General features: G+C 45.4%; 4 protein-coding genes across 4 annotated transcripts in view; 1 reads left to right on the top strand and 3 right to left on the bottom strand.

The window, feature by feature from the left end:
- The window catches only part of plcd4a (phospholipase C, delta 4a), a 17,143-nt gene extending 13,091 nt beyond the window's left edge, over window positions 1–4,052 (bottom strand). The window contains exons 1-3 of the mRNA XM_072671025.1: window positions 4,019–4,052; window positions 1,830–1,988; window positions 1–177 (exon numbers count right to left, since the gene is read on the bottom strand). The exon at window positions 1–177 is cut by the window's left edge and continues 52 nt beyond it. Of these exons, the coding sequence (XP_072527126.1) occupies window positions 1–177; window positions 1,830–1,988; window positions 4,019–4,043 (361 nt within the window). The 5' untranslated portion in view covers window positions 4,044–4,052. The remainder of the gene's footprint in view (window positions 178–1,829; window positions 1,989–4,018) is intronic.
- Window positions 1–22,500, bottom strand: part of nab1a (NGFI-A binding protein 1a (EGR1 binding protein 1)) — a 130,692-nt gene that overhangs the window by 41,837 nt on the left and 66,355 nt on the right. The window lies entirely within an intron of this gene.
- Window positions 9,823–15,079, bottom strand: cnot9 (CCR4-NOT transcription complex subunit 9). The gene is made up of 8 exons (XM_072671684.1): window positions 14,912–15,079; window positions 12,446–12,625; window positions 12,233–12,348; window positions 12,032–12,141; window positions 11,454–11,563; window positions 11,183–11,281; window positions 11,002–11,093; window positions 9,823–10,537 (listed from the first exon to the last, which is right to left on the bottom strand). The coding sequence occupies exons 1-8, from the start codon at window positions 14,927–14,929 to the stop codon at window positions 10,369–10,371; spliced, it is 894 nt and encodes a 297-aa protein (XP_072527785.1). The 5' UTR covers window positions 14,930–15,079; the 3' UTR covers window positions 9,823–10,368.
- The window catches only part of ftcd (formimidoyltransferase cyclodeaminase), a 9,052-nt gene continuing 2,382 nt past the window's right edge, over window positions 15,831–22,500 (top strand). Inside the window, exons 1-12 of the mRNA XM_072671314.1 lie at window positions 15,831–16,996; window positions 17,073–17,256; window positions 17,363–17,491; window positions 17,573–17,661; window positions 18,634–18,813; window positions 19,071–19,208; window positions 19,308–19,439; window positions 19,536–19,597; window positions 19,718–19,847; window positions 20,574–20,735; window positions 20,897–20,940; window positions 21,741–21,879. Of these exons, the coding sequence (XP_072527415.1) occupies window positions 16,943–16,996; window positions 17,073–17,256; window positions 17,363–17,491; window positions 17,573–17,661; window positions 18,634–18,813; window positions 19,071–19,208; window positions 19,308–19,439; window positions 19,536–19,597; window positions 19,718–19,847; window positions 20,574–20,735; window positions 20,897–20,940; window positions 21,741–21,879 (1,443 nt within the window). The 5' untranslated portion in view covers window positions 15,831–16,942. The remainder of the gene's footprint in view (window positions 16,997–17,072; window positions 17,257–17,362; window positions 17,492–17,572; window positions 17,662–18,633; window positions 18,814–19,070; window positions 19,209–19,307; window positions 19,440–19,535; window positions 19,598–19,717; window positions 19,848–20,573; window positions 20,736–20,896; window positions 20,941–21,740; window positions 21,880–22,500) is intronic.

Raw genomic sequence — 22,500 nt, 5'->3', positions numbered from 1 at the left:
TCATGCCTCTGACCCACGACTGTGCCTCCTCGGCCGACTCGGCCACCAGGTCCAGGTTGCTGCGGCGGCCGCGGAACACCAGCGTGAAGCAGCGGTCCGGCGGGAACTCGTCTGCGATGCTGAGCAGGACCTCCGACTGATGACCCTCCCTCACTGCCTCCACATCGCTGATGGAGACTACACACACACACACACACACACACACACACACACACATACACATTATAAGGGATCATAATCACACACTGAAGAGATACACTGCATGTCCAAAAGTATCTGGACAGCCCTTAGACTGTCACCAATCCTCTTTTCCTACTTATTGACTAGAAGAATTAGCAGATATTGAATAATTTTGTAATTAGTAGATACTGAATAATTAGTAGGTACTGATTAATTGGTATGTATTGAATAACAGAAATACTGATTAATTAGTAAGTACTGATTAATTAGTAGGTACTGAGTCACAGATACTAAATAATTACTACTTTTTGACTAATTAGTAGAATTAGCAGATACTGATTAGTTAGTATGTACTGAATAATCAGTATGTATTGAAACATTAGCAGATACTGATGATTTAGTACTTGTTGACTAATTAGTACAATTAGATATTTCATAATTAGTACCCATTGAATAATGAATGCTGATTAATTAGTAGGTACTGAATAATTGGTACTTATTGAATAATATAAATACTGAATAATCAGGAGGTACTGAAAAAGTAGTAGATACTGAATAATTACTACTTAACTAATCAGAGTGAATAGATATTGAATAATTAGTACCTACTGAATGATACAGATACTGAATAATTAGTAGATACTGAAAAGTCACAGATACTAAATAATTACTACTTATTGGCTAATTAGTATAACTAGCAGATACTGCTTAATTAATACATGTTGACTAATATAGATACTGATGAAATAGTAGGTACTGAATAATCAATAGATACTGAAAAAAGTACTATATTATGAATAATTACTACTTCTTGACTAATTAGTACAATCAGCAGGTATTTCATATTTAGTACCTATTAAAAAATGGATGCTGATTAATTAGTAGGTACTGAATAACTGGTACTTATTGAATAAAATAAATACTGAATAATGAGTAGGTACTGAATAATCAGGAGGTACTGAAAAAGTTGATTCAGTTGATACTGAATAATTACTACTAATTAAACAATTAGAATGAACAGATATTGAGTAATTGGTACCTACTGAATTATACGGATACTGAAAAATTAGTAGGTACTGAAAAGTCACAGATACTAAATATTTACTACTTTATAACTAATTAGTACAATTAGCAGATATTTCATAATTAGTACCTACTGAATAATGGATACTGATTGATTAGCAGGTACTGAATAATTGGTACTTATTGACTAATTAGTAGATACAAATTAATTAGCAAATATTTAACAATTAGTACTTATTTAATAATGTAAATACTGAATAATTTGCTATAAGTAGACACTGAAAATCTGAAAAGTGATTAATTGTGCTTCCGTAGTTCACGAAGGGAGATGCTAGGCTAACGTTGCTAACAAACGCAAGGCTTAGACTGTCACCAAGTCCAGTGTTTGTTAGCGCTGTTAGCCTAGCATCTCCCATTGTAAACTAAAGAAGCACATGTCAGACAGCAAACATGTCGGGGATGATCGACTGCATCTGGAGTCAGTGATCAATCATGTTCATTTGATTGTACACAGAACTGTCCCTGGACCTCCAGCGTAGACGTCTCTACCCAGCACCAAAACAACACAAGCGTATGGAGTGAAATGCTCATACTGAGGGGGGGTTTCCACAGCCAGCGGAGCTTACAGGTGGAGTGGGCGTTGCCCGCTTTTTTGCTCTTGTACCAGATGGTGGCGCAGTCGTCCTGCAGGCGGAAGTAGCGCTGCTTCTTCCAGGTGCGGGACTTCACCTTCCGCATGATGGAGCCCACCTGCATCGACTGCAGGTTGGCGTCCGTCTGGATACCTGGGCAGAGAGGGGGCAGACAGGAGGACAGACAGGTGAGGAACGGTCAGACGACAGGTGACACACCTGACCCACATTCTGACGCCATTCTGTGAACGCTGACCCTAGCCCTGACCCCTAGCCCTGACCCCAAACCGGACCCCAGACTGAACTGAGTGAAATATCCGTCTGGGTCTCTCGCGTTCAGGTAATCAATCCTCTGATCCGCTGCCTCGCCCCCTCTCCCCTTCCACGGCCTCTTCCTCAGCACTGGAGGCCTCGTTAGAGCGATACTTCAAAGACTTGTTAGAGCGATACTTCAAAGACTTGTTAGAGCGATACTTCAAAGACTCATTAAAGTGATACTTCAAAGACTTGTTAGAGCGATACTTTAAAGACTCATTAAATTGATACTTCAAAGACTTGTTAGAGCAATACTTCAAAGACTCATTAAAGTGATACTTCAAAGACTTGTTAGAGCAATACTTCAAAGACTCATTAAATTGATACTTCAAAGACTTGTTAGAGCAATACTTCAAAGACTCATTAAAGTGATACTTCAAAGACTTGTTAGAGCGATACTTCAGAGACTTGTTAAAGCAATACTTCAAAGACTTGTTAGAGCGATACTTCAAAGACTCATTAGAGCAATATTTCAAAGACTCATTAGAGCCATACTTCAGAGACTTGTTAGAGCAACACTTCAGAGACATTTTGGAACAATACTTCAAAGACTCGTTAGAGCGATACTTCAAAGACTTGTTAGAGCGATATTTCAAAGACTTGTTGGAGCCATACTTCAAAGACTGAAACGTAAAAAAATGAATGACTTTTTCTCTTTGATCTAAATCAGACGCTCCGCTACTCAATTTACACTTTCAGAGCAAAAGGTCAAAGTTACATATTTCTGATTAATTCGTACTTATTGACTAATATAGATACTGATTAATTAGTAGGTACTGAATAATCAGCACATATTGAAAATATAGTAGATACTGAATAATTACTACTTATTGACTAATTAGTAGAATTAGCAGATATTGAATAATTACTTATTGAATAACTTAGATACTGAATAATTAGTAAGTTCTGAAAAATCTGTGCTTAGTTGGATAATTAGTAGGTACTAAATAATTAGTACTCATTGGATAATTAGTAATTACTTATTGGAAAATTAGTAGGTACTGAATAATTAGTACTTATTGGATAATTAGTAATAGTAGGTACTGAATAATTAGTACTTACTGGATAATTAGTAGGTATGAATAATTAGTACTTATTGGATCATTAGTAATAGTAGGTACTGAATAATTAGTACTTACTGGATAATTAGTAATAGTAGGTACTGAAAAATTAGTACTTATTAGATAATTAGTAGGTACTGAATAATTAGTACTTATTGGATAATTAGTAATAGTAGGTACTGAATAATTAGTACTTATTGGATAATTAGTAATAGTAGGTACTGAATAATTAGTACTTATTGGATAATTAGTAGGTACTGAATAATTAGTACTTATTGGATAATTAGTAATAGTAGGTACTGAATAATTAGTACTTATTGGATAATTAGTAGGTACTGAATAATTAGTACTTATTGGATAATTAGTAATAGTAGGTACTGAATAATTAGTACTTATTGGATAATTAGTAGGTACTGAATAATTAGCAGGTACTGAATATTTAGCAGGTACTGAATATTTAGAATGTACTGGATAGTAGCTGTATACTGATACTGGTCCAGGAGGCTGCCTTTATTGTTGGGTGAGCAATCAGGAATAACGCTGAACACACTGCCGCCCTCATTCCGACGCCCTCTGAGGTGGACGGCTGTAGCGTCCAGCTGATAAACGCCAGAACCGCTTTCTTTCAGGCAGAAGTGTGAGGATTTGCATAGCTGTGTGTACAGTATTTCTATTTCCCAGCTTCTCTGCTTATCTACCATTTGCCTCCCAAATGAGACAGACAAGGAAAAAAGGTCCACTCTCTCGCTTCGCCCCTCAAAACCAGCCTCTGCGCTCAGCCCAGGACAGGAAGTCAGGTGCACTTACGGAGGAAGCTTTGGGTCGTAGCCATCGGCTGCTGCGTCACACTTCCGAGACCTGCCGCAGAGACAGAGACAGGGACAGAGACAGAGACAGGGACAGGGCGAGAAGGACAGCAGTTACAGGACAGAAAATGCGGTGCTTGCTAGTGTGTTGCTAAGTGACTGCTATTGTGTTAATAGGTGGTTGCTATGATGTTACAAAGTGGTTGCTAGGTTGTTGCTATTGTGTTTGCAAACGAGTGCTACAGCATTTCTACAGCGTTGCTACATGGTATGGTTGCTATGGTCTTTGTAAAGTGGCTGCTAGACGAATGCATATGGATATGGTGGTTGCCATGGTGTTGATTACTAGTTGTTAGGGCATTGCTAAGTTTTTGCTACTTGGGCTGCAACAGCATTTCAGGTGGCTGCTATGGTGTTGTCTGGCGGTGCTTTCTAGGATGATACCTGGACAGTTGCTATGGGATTTCGGGTGGTTGCTACGGCGTTGCTTAGTGGCTGCTGGGGTCGTTCCCTTTGAGGGTTTTGGGGCGAGCAGGAGTGGCACCCTGCTGGGATTATCAGGGTCTTTGTTGTGGTCAGTGCTGGTCAGAAGGCTTGTGTGTGAAACACAGCCAGTCGCCCCAGGGTGTATTGTGTGCAGTAGATCTGGCCTTGTGTGTGTGTGTGTGTGTGTGTGTGTGTGTGTGTGTGTGTGTTTCTTCCTTTGAAAAACGCCCAGTCAGCCACAGGGCTCAGAGCTAAAGCCCCCGTCGGAGGCCCCCTTCAGAGGTCTTGTGGAGTCCATGCCTCTAGTTCTAATGAGGCGCAATAGAGGGCGGCCAATCAGAACAGAGCTCATTTACATATATCAAATGCACCAATTGCTGACACAGATGCAAATGCACACACACACACAGCTTGTCTAGTCCCTGTAGAGAAGAAGTACTGCCAATAGAATAGGACTCTCTGGAGCAGATCAACATCATGACCCTATTGGCTCCATGCTGCCTAATGATGCCAGGCGTGGGCTAGAGGGGCCATCCCAGGAACGCAAAACAATAGCTTTATGCTAAGCTATGCTTTATAAGGTGGAGGGTTGGTGTGGCTGAACGCAATCAAATCTTCCTCACAGCAAAGGAGGGCACAACCCCGGCGAATAGCCTGATTTCAGAGGAAACGCTGGAGAAGCAGGTGTCCATATACTTTAGGCCATATAATGTTTTTTTTGGGTTTGTGTTTTTCCTTTATAATTAACAAATGAGAGAGAGAGAGAGAGAGAGAGAGAGAGAGAGAGAGCAGTGAATCTGCTGGGATAATCAGTGTCTTTGTTGTGGTCAGTTCTGGTCAGTTTGCCTGTTTAACATATTATCTTGTGGCCTCAATATGTTACTTTGAGGCCTCTATATATTATTTTGTGCCCTCAGTTTTGTGGCCCCTATATGTTATGTTGTGGCCTCTATTTATTATTTTGTGGCCTCATTATATTACCTTGTAGCCTTGATATATTATCTTATGGCCTCAATTCAATATGTTACTTTGTGCCCTCAATTTATTATCTTGTGGCCTCAATATATTATTTTGTGGCCTCTATATATAATTCTGTACCCCCAATATGTTATGTTGTGGCCTCAATATATTATCTAGAGGCCTCTATATATTATCTTGTGGTCTTAGAATATTATTTTGTAGCCTCGATATATTATCTTGTGGCCTCAATATATTATCTTGTGGCCTCAATACATAATTCTGTACCCCCAATGTGTTATGTTGTGGCCTCAATATATTATCTTGTGGTCTTAGAATATTATTTTGTAGTCTCAATATATTATTTTGTGGTCTCAATATATTGTTTTGTAGACTCAATATATTATCTTGTAGCCTCGATATATTATCTTGTGGCCTCAATATATTATCTTGTGGCCTCATAATATTATTTTGTAGTCTCAATATATTATTTTGTGGCCTCAATATATGATCTTGTGGCCTCAATATATTATCTTGTGGCCTCAGAATATTATTTTGTAGCCTCGATATATTATCTTGTGGCCTCAATATATTATCTTGTGGCCTCAATACATAATTCTGTACCCCCAATGTGTTATGTTGTGGCCTCGATATATTATCTTGTGGCCTCAATATATTATCTTGTGGTCTTAGAATATTATTTTGTAGTCTCAATATATTATTTTGTGGTCTCAATATATTGTTTTGTAGACTCAATATATTATCTTGTGGCCTCGATATATTATCTTGTGGCCTCAATATATTATCTTGTGGCCTCATAATATTATTTTGTAGTCTCAATATATTATTTTGTGGCCTCAATATATGATCTTGTGGCCTCAATATATTATCTTGTGGCCTCAGAATATTATTTTGTAGCCTCGATATATTATCTTGTGGCCTCGATATATTATCTTGTGGCCTCAATATATTATCTTGTGGTCTTAGAATATTATTTTGTAGTCTCAATATATTATCTTGTGGCCTCGATATATTATCTTGTGGCCTCATAATATTATTTTGTAGCCAATATATTATCTTGTGGACAGGCCTTGGTAAAAAACACAATATCACCTCAGGGTTTGATGGATACGACTGAACCAAAACCTTCTACAGCCTTAAAAACTGATTATTAAAATGTGCAGTGGAACAGAAAGAGCCGTGAAGCCTCTGACAGCTGGAGACCGTCAGCTAATCAATAAAAACAGGTGTAATGTAATATTTCATACACAGCCTCCATATAGCCCTGTACTATCTTGTGGCCACGTCTTATTAAAAACAGCCACCATGCCACTGTGACAGTGATGGATCTGACTGAGTCAAGCAGCCTGAGGTAAAAGCGGGTTCTAGGTAACAGAACCAGTGGTACACTTCACCTGGGTCACCTCTCGGACAGGTGGCTCAGGAGAAGAGTGAGGAAACCTCGGTAAAGAAGACCAGAAACGGCTGAAAGTTTAGGAAACATGGCGCTACCTGAACGAGAGCCTCGCCGTCCGGAGAGCCACCCGGGCGCAGGTAGGCAGGGGAGCCGCTGTCCCGGCTCTGCTCCGCCGCTCCGGCTTCTCCTCTCCCCGCTGAAACACGGCTGTGTTTTGGTGGTTTCCCCCGCACCCGTTTTCCGGCAAGCCCCGCCTCTCTGCGCGGCGCTGATTGGCTGGTGGCTCAAACTCTCGCCGGCAGAGTGCGCTGCGATTGGCGCGCTTCTCGGTGCGGGGGCGGGGCTTGGCGGAAAACGGGTGGTATACAAAATAATAAGCAGCAGCAAGGGAACAGATAGCTGATACAGTCAGTGCCTGTCTGTCTGTCTGTCTGTCTGTCTGACACTGTCTGACACTCTTCATCCTCCTCCTCCTCCTCCTCCTCCTCTTCACCTCACTGACGGCGGTTTATCGTCCATCTCCCTACTCCCTCCTTCTGAACTGAGCGACCCGTAAGGCAGAAACATGAGCAGGGGGTGGCATAAGCCTCCAGTGTCCCGGGCAGCAGGTGTGGGGGGTTTACCAGAGAGGGCCGAGAGGGCCCAGAGGGCCACTGTGGGACCTCGACACTCCCACAGCGCCGGGCCGGCAACGCTTCAGCGGCTGAGCCACTTCTGATCCAGAACAATGGGGGTCATGCTTTTCCACCCAGCCTTTCATGCTCTCCGGATTTCTCGGGTTACACCGGCAGACGGGCCGCAGGGCTGTTTTTAAAGGGTCCATAGCATGTGGGGGGTGTCTTTCAGACTTTGTCGTCATGGTTGTGATGTCACAGGCCTGGAAATCTGCAGCCTGTCGCTCTCCGCTCTCCTCGGGTGACGGCGGCAGACGGGTCGGGGCTGCTTGTGAAGGGTCCGAGATCATGATCATGTGTAAACACGGTTAGAGGGGCTTTATGGATGTGCCTGTCATGGTTGTGATGTCACAGCTATGAAAACGCCTACATGGGTTCACAGCCCACATTCATACCACCCTGAATACGGGCTGCTCTGAAGGCCCCTCATGACCAGGACTACAAACACAAACAACGTAGAGGACGAGAGACTGTCCCTTTAAAGTGCAAACTGAGGTTTCAGAGGCGGGGCGTGGTCAGTGTCTATTTATTAACATAAATAAATAATTAAATAAATACTAACACTAATTATTATTATTATAAGTATTATACACACACTATATATATATATATTTATTTGTTTTTATCATAGCTACACTATATTAAGGCTATATATAAATGCAAACAAATATTTTATTTATTTAAATAAAAGTGCAAATTGAGCTTGCAGAGGTGGGGCATGGTCAATGTACTAAGATTAGAGAAATATACAAATATATATATATATATATATATGTGTGTGTGTGTGTGTGTGCAAGAATTTATATAAAAAATGTTGATATAAAGTGCAAACCAAGGTGGGGCACAAGCCATGTATAAAAATAAATAAAATAAATAAATATTAATTGTAATTATTATTAGTAGTAGTATTATAGTATTTATATATAATATATAATAATATAGCATAGCTATAATAAAAAAAGATAATTTATGTATAATATATACACATTGTTTAAATATATATGTGCAAACCCACTTTTTATATATACACAAACTATACATATATAGCTACTACTGCTAATTATTCATTAATATTTATATATAACCACACCCTGCTTCTGAAAACTGTTTGCATTTAATGTATAAATCATTTTTACATATAAATTATATATATAAAATAGAGTAAAAGTATTACAATAATTAGCTGACTAATATTGGAACCCTTTTCTACTATAGGTCCTCCTTGTACTTGCAGAACCATGAAACCAAGCCTAGAACCTTTAGCTTTAACTAAGGAACCCCCTTCATAAGACACGGCCTGCAGTCTCTCCCATTCGGCTCGAAACACAGCGCTCTGCACCGCTTGTCCAACCTGGCAACCGCAGCGAGGACAGGAGGAGAGGCTGGTGGGCGGAGCCTGGCTGCATCACCGTTAGACCACAGATGAACCGAATCTGTTTAATTAACATCATTAAGAAGACGGAGCGGGAGCGCGTGTCCTCGCCTGGCCCCTTTACAGCAGGCCTGGTCCGCACAAGCAAGCACACCTGGAGAGTGTGAGGAGGTGGGCGGTGCTCTGTCTCTCTCTGTGTGTGTGAGTGTGTGTGAGAGAGAGAGAGAACACACTCGCAGGCTGCAGTAGGGTCTCTTCCTCTCCGTCTCCTTCTGATCGGGTTTCGGCTCATCAATAAAACACAGCAGAGCTCAGCTTCCAAGCTCCACTTACACACACACACACACACACACACACACACACACACACACACACACACACACACACCAACCTTCTTTACACTGGGGGTCCCTTCACTAGGCTGCAGTACCTGCAAGTGCTCAGACCACACACACACACACACACACACACACACACACACACACACACACTAAACCACTTTCCATTACGAGCAGCACCACGGTGAAACTCTTCCCCCAGCTGTCTGATAAAATTTGCTACCCGTCCAATCAGCTCTCAGCGCCTCCAGACACTCAGACATCCACTGTACACCTGTGGCTGTTATTGGAGCAAACGAGGGGGCGAAGCCCAGCCTAATTATTTGGTAACCATTTGCATTAGCAATTACCTTGTGGCGTTCCCCAGGGTTCTATGTCAGGGCCTAACGACGCGCTTAACGACGCCACCTAGTAAAGGGCTGGAGCCCCAACCCCTGGAGTTCCCAGACGCCTGGCGGCCAACTCCGAATTAATCCCCCTAAAACGCTGGACGAGGGGCTTCCACACGACCCAGTGACATTCGAAACCTTAGCCTAAATGAAGGCAACAGAGGACTCCAGATGCAAATCACGTGCGCCGTTTAATCCAAATCTTTACAAGCCACCACCCTCCCTCCCTCCCCGCCCCCTTACAGTTTTATTGTACAGTATTCGAGCGGTCCTACCCGCTGTCTGCAAGAGGGGATCGGGGGGGGTAAGAGGGATGGAGAGGGAGAGAGAGAGTTTAAGAGGAGAGAAACAGACTTTTAGGCATCATCACAATCATCACCGTATGCCGTAAATGTAAATGTAAATCACCCTTGATGTTGGCAAGTCCAGTAAAGTTCATGGAGATCTGTGGAGACCCGAAAATTAACAAAAGACAAAACAAATAAAGGGTCTCGGCACAAAAAACTAAAAAACCTTACAAGTAAGTGCCAGTGTGTGGAGGAACAATCGCTCTTCAAGTGTGTATAAGCATGTAAAAGAACAAAAACTCCAGCTAGAGACAGACAAACAGACAGACAGACAGACAGACAGACAGAGAGAGAGAGACCCCTCCTCCTGCTGCTGCTTCAGCTATTGGTTGAAACCCCCATATGAGTCATCATCATCATCATCATCATCATCATTGCGAAGGCAGCGGAATCCCTCGGGGGTCTGTAACCTGTCCTTCCTGCAGGTTCTTCACCAGCTGGGCTAGCCAGCGCTTGGTGGTGGTGTCGTCCTTCAGCACCTGGGCGAAGGTGGTGTCCTTCAGCTGGTCAGGCAGACACTGGCGAAGTGCCTCTCTCGCCCTACACGGACAGAGAAAGCGAGAGAGAGCACCTCAGATACAGATACATACATACATACAGATCCAGTACGGAGGAGCTTGAGGAGGCATTTGGTACGGCAAAGCTTGGTCAAACCCAGAAGACCAACCAAAGGGGTCATTGTGTGGCGTAGCCTATAGCCCACGTACAGGCCTGCATATGACCATGCAGCTGCTGTCGGCGGGTTAGAAGACTCACCATCATCTCCTTTGTCTGGAGGAGGCTGACGGGAGTGCGTAAATCAGCGCTACTCCCATCCCGTGCGAATTGGTCCTAGACTTTACAGACGGTCTGTAGTTCAATTACAACGCTCCATCTCCCCATGTAAAACTAAACCCCCTCCGATAGGACTAGAGCGCCCTTATTCAGTCCATATATTTAAACTAAGCGTTTATGCTCAGAAGAAAATGATTAGATGTAGAACATCTGCTGGAAGCTTGAAATACCTGGAGTTGTCGGAGAGGCGCAGGTAACAGCGTACCACGTGCTTCAGCAGCCGGGCTGAAGGCTCTTTAGACAGCTGCAGGACCATCTTCCCCTGCAAAAGCCAACCGGAGAGTTCATACCGGAGCAATGCTGGCCAAATAAGCCTGAAAGAATCCATCAGTGGTGTTGTTCTGCCCTTACCAGGATCATGGCTACGTGTGAGAATCGCTCGTAGGTCTGGCAGATGTAGGCCAGGCCCGTGTCATCCAGCAAGATCTTCTGCAAGATAAAGGTTGCAACCTGCAGCACAGCAACACACGCGGTTAGCCACTCGACCACAGGTCAATTAGTCTCACCGCTGCACCGGAAAATTAGACAGGACATCACACTGGGTCTCTATCTAGCAGCTAGAGGACAAGGACACACACACAGGGCATATATGGTTCACTCAATGCCGCCTTCAGGGCCTCACCGTCTTGGAGAGTTCGCTGCCGGACTCCATGATGCGCAGACACAGAGGGATGATCTCCGTCGTCAACAGGAAGTTAATCACTTCTTGTTCGTCTGTCTTTACCAAAGCTCCTACAAAACACGCAGACCAACGGACACGCTCGTCATCTCCTGCAACCCCATCTCAGCGTCCAAATATTTGTGGACACCCCTTCTAATGAATGCATTCAGCTGATTCAAAGCACTGCTGACACAAATGACATACAGCTTGTCTAGACTAGTCCCCGTAGAGAGAACTACTGCCAATAGAATAGGACTCAACCTGATCAACCTATTGGCACCATGCTGCCTAATAATGCCAGTCGTGGGCTATAGAGGAGGGGTAGAAAGCCCCCCAGCAGCCCCCCAGCATTGAGGAGCTGTGGAGGAATTGTATTCTCTGGAATGATGGTGGTGCTCCAGCCAATACTTCTGGGACGAGTTGGACAGTTGGGAATGATTAGCATCCTGAATCCAAAAGGGAATACGGACAAAAGTATTGGGACACCTGGTCATCAGTTGCTGGGGGGCTGCTGCGGAGAAACCTTGGGTTTAACCTACCGATGACTCCGAGGCTGGTGAGGCGAAGGTACTCGAAGGGTCTCGTTTTGCTAACGGTGTGCAGGAACGGGTACAGGAACAGAGGGATGTGAGCCGCCAGGAACGCAGAGCTGGAAGAGACGCGAAAAGCTTGAAAAACGGAGCTGAGAAGTCTGACCGACGCTGGACGTCTGCACTAGGAGCACAGCCAGTGTTATTTACCGTGTCTCTACGTGCGAGGCCACGCACTGCAGCAGCGCCAAGGCGTTACACACTCTGTTGGACTGATGGGCGGTCAGCGTGGGAGGGTTAATGGAGGGGTAGATGTTGACGATCTCCTGTGAAAAGAAGAGAAAGACGCCGGTCAGCCCCTTTCCTGGGAGAACCTCCCCAAACCCACAGAACTTCAGGAACATCTACGTTCCTAGTTCCTACCTGAAGGAGAGCAGCAATGGTCCCGCAGGAGTGCCAGAGCATCGGGGCCAGGTCCGTCACCGACTCCCGCTTCTTGCTGAGCTCCAGCAGCGCATTCTCCCGCGTCTCGGGGCTCGAGAGCTCGTTGATCCACTGATAGATCTTCTCGCGGTCCACCTGTGCCAGCGCCGTGCTTACGGCCTGGGATCCAATACAAACAGAACATCCTCTAAATGAAGATCCCAGCGCTTCCGAGCATCAGCCCTTACAACGGGTCATTAACGGCCAGGCCGTGGCCCGGGTCCGGACTCAGGCGCGGTCCTATCCGGACCTGGACTAGTAGCTATTTAATTTAGACGCGTGTTAATTTTTCTAGTCTTTGCGGTACAGGGTTAGCGGCCCAGGAAACTCACAGACCAATCGAGTGCGTTGTAAATATCATGTGATGCATCTCAGCCAATCAGATCTGTGCATTATAAAAAAAGGGCTGAGACACAGGGATCATCCAGGTGTACGGAGATATGCCTAATCTTAGGCAGAGATGCACCGATCCGATATTAGGATCGGGTATCGGTCCTGATATTAACTGCAATAGAAGTTCAAAGAGACTGCAATCAAAGATCAAAGAGAATGCAATAAAAGATCAAAGAGACTGCAATCAAAGTTCACGTTTGCAATTTTTTTTTTGTACGTTAGACCAAGTTACTTGTTTACTATCAGGTCCAGCTGCTAGATTTTTTTTCGAATGACTGTTTACGCAAAATATTTAAAAATAGAGAAAGCGAAGCTGATACATTTGATGTATTTTAATATATTTTAAGAAGCTCGACTCCTTTTTTTAGTTTGAATTTAAATGCTCCTGCACAACGGTTTACTTTAGTGACAAATAAACAGCAATTTAGTACGTTTATACATTAAATTGTTATATTTTGTATATTTTTGTAGTTAATAAAGTGAATGTTTACGTCAATCCCGATGCCTTAAGTCTCTCCCACATGGGATTCACCAACGATATTTGATCAGTATCGGGTATCGACCGATATGCAAAGTTTATGTATCAGTATCGGAACTGAAAAAGCCGGATCGGTGCGTCCCTAAAAGCTCAGGTTCGTGAAATACTTAAATTGTAATTACAGGCCGTTATCATTAGTGAGATTACAGATGGCGGCGCTCAGGGTGTTCGTTAATGTCGGTCCGAGTGGGAGGGGCTAAACCTGCCGGACTGCTGTTTATTGGGACCAGTGGTATTACGGGTGGGTATCGTGTAAATATCGTATCATCACTGGAGACATTTTAATGATGGGGGTTTTTTATGGCCATATCACCACCCCCACCACGTAACACCACCCGTCTTCAGAGTTTCCCTCCAACTCTACGCAGATCGTCTGTTGTCCAACGCAGATCTGACCATTCGACACATGGGCGCCCATGACCCTGTCGCCGGATCGCCGGTTCGCCACCATCCTCAGAGCTCTTTTGGTAGGTACTGACAGCCGCTGCACAGGGGGCATGAACACCCCACCGACAACACCTGCCTGATGGTCGACGATGGAGACGTTCCGACCCAGTGCGACTGAGATGGACAGATGTAGATGATGGGTGCTGGAGCTACTGACCCGACTGACCGGTGCGTATTATAATATTCAGCTGTCCTGCTGCAAAAGGAGTTCACGTCCAACTGACTGCCATGACTGTCCAGACAGGCTGACCAGAGGGAAGCAGCATCACTGACCCCTCCATTAGCCTCCATACTGACCCCCTCCCACCCCCCCACTAATCTTAAGGCTAATGATCCAGTCAGATACAACAGTTAGCTAGCTAGCTTAGGTTCGGCTGCTTTTGGCTACAAAGACCCATTTTAAAGCTCTATTCCTCCATTAATTCCTATATCATATTTATTCCTATATATTATTCATATAATAAGTTAAATTATAAATTAAATAGGTTTATTTCAGTTAATGTAACTATACAGAGTTGGCTAGCTGGCTGGCTAAGTTAGCTAGCTAGCATCCAGCTAACGGGTCATTAAAAAATACAACTACGGTGCAAATATCTGTAGCTATAAAAAAAATAAGCTAACATGTAAAATATAAATAAATATAAAGTATAATATATCCAGCATTTAAAAAATAAATAATAATTCTCCTCAGAAAAGCCTGTGGGAAATGTTAGCTATAGCTGGCTAGCGGCGGCTCAGGCAGGCTAACGGGCCTGCAGCAGCGTTAGCATTAGCATTAGCATTAGCAATAGCATTAGCATTATTTTATTAAAATATATTAATTTAATATATATTATATTAAAATATGCCTCCATATTAAATCATACTCAGCAGCTCTCAGTCCCCAGCTCGCCTAAAGGCAGCTAGCCAAGTCCGCAGCCTGAGCCACCTCCATCAGTCCGGGGGAGAATGGTGAGGCTACCGCCCGCTAGCAGGCCGGAGAGCGAGGGCTAGCCGGCTAGCGGAGGTCAATATCAGGGCCAACTCACCGCTCCTGTGGCCAGCATTCTCGGAAGGGCCGTGGTCGCTCTTTCAGCAGCTTTTGCGGAACCTTTCTGATCCAAAACACCGAACCGTCCCTCCTTCACATCAGAACTGCGGTCAGTTCTGCACGCACACGCCTGCGGAGCCTCTGTGTGCTGCAGCAGCTCCGGGGGGTTCCAGCAGGGGGAGCCCGCCGAAGTAGGCCTAAGGGGTGGGCGATACCACGATACCGAGATGCCCAAAGATATCCCGATATATCGATATATCGATGTTTGTAAATTCTATTAGAAAGTCAATTCTATCTTTTGGATTCGTGTAGAATAATAAGCTGCTGTCTGAACTGGTCCAGGCTGGTCCCGGATGGTCAGGGTGGTTGACAAGCTGCTGACCGTTTGTCCAGGACAAACACACATGCTATTTTTTTTTTTTTTTTTTTTATCGCTTTATTATTTTATTCGGATCCTAATTATCTGCTGATCTTCCACAAGGTTAGCTCGATAGCGATAGCAATCGCACGATAGCCAGCCTAGCTTTCCCTGTTGTTGGTATCAGCTGTATATGCCAGCGTAGCAACAGCGATATTATCCCGTAGAACGTGAGCTAATAAGTTTTCATCTACGTTTAATAATAAATAAAATTACCGTCGATACGTTGACCTAGTATGGTCAAGCTTGGTCATACTGGTGGTCTAGCTTGCTCAGGCTGATCCCGCTGGCTTGTAGACCAGCTAAACCTTCAAACTAACCAACACTGGTCAAGAGCTGAGCTGGTCAATCAGCCGAACCAGCCTGACCATGGTCTCATGCCTTTGTGAAGAAGGAGTCCAGAAGTTTATCGCAGGTATCCCGGAATACAGCCATCCCGCGGGACGAGGGGGGTAGAGGGGTGGGCGGGGCGGGCGGGGTCTATCAGAGAATCAATAGTTTGGTCCATCCCTTGAGTAAACGCATGTGGAAACAGTTGACCTCCGACACCAACTGTTCTGGTGTTTTGGTCCTCTGTTGAATCACTCATTAACCACAACCTAGCCGACTGTCCGTTTACTTTTGGGACGTGATGAAACTCTCTGGGCAGATGATTAATCTCAGGTTCATCTCCAAAGCTGCAGGATGGCCGTTGTGTTTGACCAGCAGGTCCAGGAGGTCCGTTGCGGAGGGGCAGAGTGAGCTCATTGGTTCATATTTACCTTTAGCGTTAACGTTAGCACTAGGGCTAGTTCCTCCGGGTACCCCCAGGGTAGTCAATCAGCCAAGACGTGTTTGGTGTTTCTAATAAAGTGGCCAGTGAGTAAAAGCATGCGCTGGGTGTTTCTAATAAAGTGGCCAATGAGTGAAAGCACAAGCTAGGTGTTTCTAATAAAGTGGCCAGTGAGTGAAAGCAGAAGGTGGGTGTTTCTAATAAAGTGGCCAATGAGTGAAAGCACAAGCTAGGTGTTTCTAATAAAGTGGCCAGTGAGTGAAAGCACGAGGTGGGTGTTTCTAATAAAGTGGCCAATGAGTGAAAGCACAAGCTAGGTGTTTCTAATAAAGTGGCCAGTGAGTGGAAACACAAAGCAGGTGTTTCTAATAAAGTGGCCAGTGGGTAAAAGCATGAGCTGGGTGTTTCTAATAAAGTGGCCAATGAGTGAAAGCACAAGCTAGGTGTTTCTAATAAAGTGGCCAGTGAGTGAAAGCACGAGGTGGGTGTTTCTAATAAAGTGGCCAGTGAGTGAAAGCACGAGGTGGGTGTTTCTAATAAAGTGGCCAGTGAGTGAAAGCATGAGGTGGGTGTTTCTAATAAAGTGGCCAGTGAGTGGAAGCACAATTTAGGTGTTTCTAATAAAGTGGCCACAATAGAGCGTCTTCATGTCTGTGAGTGAGTGAATGTGAGGGACTGGTGTGTTATCTGAAGTGGTGGGCCAATCATTGCCTGCTGACCCAGATAAGGCCCAGCGGGGCGGGTTAATCATTCTAGAGGAGCGCTGACTTCTCCACACCAGAGATCCACCGAGGGCCCAGTGGAGCCGCTCGAGTCTGAGTGCCTGACCTCTCCCAACCATGTCCAAGCTGATCGAGTGCGTGCCGAACTTCTCCGAGGGCCGAAATAAGGAGGTGAGTGAAGCCTCTGACTGACCTTGGCCCTCACCGCCGAGGAGAAGCCACTGTTCTGACCGCCTCTGTGCTCCAGGTTATCGATGCCATAGCCGCTGCCATCTCAGCCAGCGAGGGCTGCAGCCTGCTGGACGTGGACCCCGGCTCATCCACCAACAGGACAGTCTACACGTTCGTGGGCTCCCCGCAGGCCGTGGTGGAGGGAGCCCTGAACGCCGCCCGCACTGCCTTCGCCATCATCGACATGACCAAGCACACAGGTACGGTCCATCCACACACACACACACACACACCATAAGCATTCCTCGACTGGGAACATGTGGAATAGCGCCCCCTTAAGATACCAGCCCACCCTGGAATGTGCAGGTGAGCATCCTCGGACAGGAGCCATGGACGTGTGTCCCTTCATCCCGGTGCAGAACGCCAGCATGGAGGAGTGTGTGAGGTGCGCTAACGAGTTCGGCCGGCGGCTGGCGGACCTGCTGCAGGTGCCAGGTGAGCTGACCCTTCTCAAATATATAAAATACAGGGCCAATCAGAACACGGCTCATTTACATATGCCTCTCTCACCCTCAGTTTACCTCTATGGAGAAGCAGCGAGAAGTGAGAGTAGAAGGTCTCTGCCGTCTGTACGAGCGGGAGAGTACGAGGCTCTACCAGAGAAGGTCAGGCTCTTGTGCGTCCACTCACTGGCCACTTTATTAGAAACACCCACCTTCTGCTTCCACTCACTGGCCACTTTATTAGAAACACCCACCTTGCGCTTCCACTCACTGGCCACTTTATTGGAAACACCTACCTTGTGCTTCCACTCACTGGCCACTTTATTAGAAACACCTACCTTGTGCTTCCACTCACTGGCCACTTTATTAGAAACACCCACCTTGTGCTTCCACTCACTGGCCACTTTATTAGAAACACCCACCTTGAGCTTCCACTCACTGGCCACTTTATTAGAAACACTGACCTTGAGCTTCCACTCACTGGCCACTTTATTAGAAACCCCTACCTTGTGTGTTCACTCACTGGCCACTTTATTAGAAACACCCACCTTGTGCTTCCACTCACTGGCCACTTTATTAGAAACCCCTACCTTGTGTGTTCACTCACTGGCCACTTTATTAGAAACACCCACCTTGTGCTTCCACTCACTGGCCACTTTATTAGAAACACCCACCTTGTGCTTCCACTCACTGGCCACTTTATTGGAAACACCTACCTTGTGCTTCCACTCACTGGCCACTTTATTAGAAACACCTACCTTGTGCTTCCACTCACTGGCCACTTTATTAGAAACACCCACCTTGTGCTTCCACTCACTGGCCACTTTATTGGAAACACCTACCTTGTGCTTCCACTCACTGGCCACTTTATTAGAAACACCTACCTTGTGCTTCCACTCACTGGCCACTTTATTAGAAACACCCACCTTGTGCTTCCACTCACTGGCCACTTTATTAGAAACCCCTACCTTGTGTGTCCACTCATTGGCCACTTTATTAGAAACCCCTACCTTGTGCGTCCACTCATTGGCCACTTTATTAGAAACCCCTACCTTGTGCGTCCACTCATTGGCCACTTTATTAGAAACCCCTACCTTGTGCGTCCACTCATTGGCCACTCTCTCTCCCTTGCAGCTGAAGAAGAGCGAGTGGGCTCCAGACTACGGTCCCACCACCTTTGTCCCTTCATGGGGCGCCACGGTGACCGGCGCTCGGACCTTCCTCATCGCATACAACGTGAACCTGCTGAGCACCAAAGAACAAGCGCACAGAATCGCCCTGGACGTCCGAGAGCAGGGAAGGGGCAAAGATCAGGTACATTCAGGGGTTCCTCTCCTGACCACACGATGGAGCCAGATTGCTTTTGCTGGCCTCGGCACACTGTCTGGACAAAAGTATTTGGACACATCTTATAGTGGCTGCATGCATTCATTAAAAGGAGTGTCCACAAACATTTGGACATACAGTACAGTGTGTCCAGGTAGAGACGGTTAAGCAAGCTCGCCCATTGGTCGGAGGTTCTAGATACATTCTGGTGGTGATGGCTCTCTTTTTTTTGGCTCTTTCTTCAGCCAGGCACTCTGAAGAAGGTGCAGGGGATGGGCTGGTACCTGGAGGAGTCGAACCTGGCTCAGGTGTCCACCAACATCCTGGACTTCGAGCTGACCCCTCTCCATACGGTGTATGAGGAGATCTGCAGGGATGCCAAGGTACCCCGTCATTTTAGTGAGTAGAGCCATCCACGGCTCCCTGACTCCCGTCCAGTCGCTGTCCAATGTCCAGAGTCCTACCTGCTTTACTGTGTCCAGGAGCTGAATCTGCCCGTGGTTGGCTCTCAGATTGTGGGCCTCATCCCCCTGAAGGCGGTGTTGGACTGCGCCGACTTCTACATCCAGAAAGACAAGCTTTTTGTGGTTGAAGAGGAGCACAAAGTGCGGCTGGTGAGCGTTCCACACCAGAGAACCAGTAGAACCGGGGTTCCTGTTACACGGCACAGTGCTTTTTGTCCTTGCTGACGTTCTTCTGTCGTTGCTCAGGTCATCAGCAAACTGGGTCTGGACTCTCTGGGGCCGTTTGTTCCTAAAGAGAGGATCATAGAGTGAGTCTTCTTTCAGTGCTTTGTAGGTGGGTTTGAGGGCTTCAGGGGTTTCTAATAAAGTGGCCAGTGTGGGAGAGTAGAGGAGGTATCTCAAATGCGATTGGCCGTTGCTGTTTGCAGGTACATGGTGGAGGCCAATCAGGACGAGGGCCGGCTGGTGTCTCTTTCCCTGCAGCAGTTCGTCCGCAGCGTTGGTGCCCGGACAGCAGCCCCCGGGGGAGGGTCTGTTTCGGCAGCCATCGCTGCTATGGTAACAAGGCATTGTAATCACACCCCTATCATTCGATGCCATGGAAACATGAGCTTAGCTATCACATCCCCAATTTCGATCACTGCCATGGTAACAAGGCCTAGCTATCACACCCCTATATTGATCGCTGCCATGGTAACATGGCATCGCAATCACACCCCTATATCGATCGCTGTTATGGTAACAAGGTCTAGCTAATACACCCCCCAAATTGATCACTGCCATGGTTATAAAGGCCTAGCTATCACACTTCTGTCAATCGCTGCCATGGTAACAAGGCCTAGCTATCACACCCCCATATCAATTGCTGCCATGGTAACAAGGCCTCGCTATCACACCCTTCCAAAGTTGTAACTACTGCATCCCTCGTAGTGGTTACCATGGTCAAAAGGCCTAGTGATCACATCCCTCACAATCGTTGTCATGGTAATAAAACATAGGTATCTCATCTCACCTCGATCGTCGCCATGGTAACTAGGTACTAGCTACTGTAGTCGTTGTTGTAAACTATTATATTCTTAGCTGCTACCGTGGTAACAGGAGCTAACGGTGGCATTCTTCTCCGCAGTTACCGTCGTAAAGAGTCCTAGTGATGCCATGGTAACAGGTCCCTTTCTATCATTGCCATGTCAAATCTAACCACAAGCTACAACCACCTGCACTTCTCACCCCACGGTGACCTGTGTGTAGTGACCGCCAGTGACCCGTGCTCCTCCTCTTTCTCAGGGTGCGGCTCTGGGCTGTATGGTGGGTCAGATGACGTACGGAAAGCGCCAGTTCGAGGCTCTGGATGGCGTGATGAGGAGACTCATCCCTCCCTTCCATCAGGCCATGAATGACCTGCTGCTCACTGTGGACGCTGACAGCAGCGCCTTCAACAGCTACATGGTGAAAACACATTCAATAATTCATTATTATTAGATAATGTCTTATATTATTATTATTATTATTATTATTATAATTATTATTAAGCATTGTGACTGCACTGAGCTGTATATGCTGCTACCGTATCCCAGGTTAGTAGAATTAACTCGTCTCTTTAATTCAAGGCTGCTTTGAAAATGCCCAAAAGCACACCGGACCAAGTGAAACGGTATGACCACACACATCACCCATGAACACCTCATAGCAAGGCCTAGTTATCACACCCCTTTATCGATCGCTGCCATGGTAACAAGGCCTACCTATCACACTTTAATTAATTGCTGTTAGGGTAACAAGGCCTATCTATCACATCTCTATCAATCGCTGCTATGGTAACAAGGCCTAACTATCACATCCCTGTCAACTGCTGCTATGGTAGCAAGCCCTGGCTATCACACCCCTATTAATTGCTGCTCTGGTAACAAGCCCTAGCTGCTACATCGATATTAATTGCTGCCATGGTAACAAGGCCTATCTATCACACCCCTATCAATCGCTGCTATGGTAACAAGGCCTTGCTATCACACCCCTATCAATCGCTGCTATGGTAACAAGCCCTAGCTGCTACATCGATATTAATTGCTGCCATGGTAACAAGGCTTATCTAACACATATCACATCAGTTGCTGCAATGGTAACAAGGTCTGTCTAGCACATCCCTATCAATCGCTGCTATGGTAACAAGTCCTTGCTATCACACCCCCATCAATTGCTGCCATAGTAACAATGCCTAACTATAATACTCCTTTTAATCATTGTTACTATGGTAATGAGACTTAACTAACTATGTCCCCTCCCTCCCCTTTTCCTTCATTAGCATAATCTAAGACCAGATTCACAAACTATGGTGCAAACTGGGCTTCATTTAGCTTGAGCTGGACTTTACAGCACAATGTCGCAGCCTAGTGGACGAAGCCTTCACTGCGCTGCGTTAGAGAAGGTCACTAACTGGAGTGTCCCGCTCTGCAGGAGGGAGGAGGCCATGCAGGAAGGCCTGAAGAAAGCGGTGGGCGTTCCGATGTCCCTGGCTGAGAGAGTGACCATTCTGTGGCCGACGCTCAAAGAGATCGTCCAGTACGGCAACGTGGCCTGCAAGTCAGACGCACAGGTGAGAGCGTCTACCTGTAATTAACTCTATATAACATTAGAATAAGCCCAAATAATCATATAGTCAGTGGTCAGTGAGAGTGTCATTAGAATTAGAATAAACCCAAATAAACATATAGTCAGTGGTCAGTGAGAGTGTCTACCTGTAATTAACTCTATATAACATTACAATAAACCCAAATAAACATAAGGTCAGCGGTCAGTGAGAGTGTCTACCTGTAATTAACTCTATATAACATTAGAATAAGCCCAAATAATCATATAGTCAGTGGTCAGTGAGAGTGTCATTAGAATTAGAATAAACCCAAATAAACATATAGTCAGTGGTCAGTGAGAGTGTCTACCTGTAATTAACTCTATATAACATTACAATAAACCCAAATAAACATAAGGTCAGCGGTCAGTGAGAGTGTCTACCTGTAATTAACTCTATATAACATTAGAATAAACCCAAATAAACATAAAGTCAGCGGTCAGTGAGAGTGTCTACCTGTAATTAACTCTATATAACATTAGAATAAACCCAAATAAACATAAAGTCAGCGGTCAGTGAGAGTGTATACCTGTAATTAACTCTATATAACATTAGAATAAACCCAGATAAACATAAAGTCAGCGGTCA

The sequence above is a fragment of the Salminus brasiliensis genome, chromosome 25 (genome assembly GCF_030463535.1).
Source record: "Salminus brasiliensis chromosome 25, fSalBra1.hap2, whole genome shotgun sequence".
Taxonomy (NCBI): Eukaryota; Metazoa; Chordata; class Actinopteri; order Characiformes; family Bryconidae; genus Salminus; species Salminus brasiliensis.
Note: the sequence above shows the minus strand (reverse complement) of the source record. Positions and strands in the feature narration are given on the sequence as shown.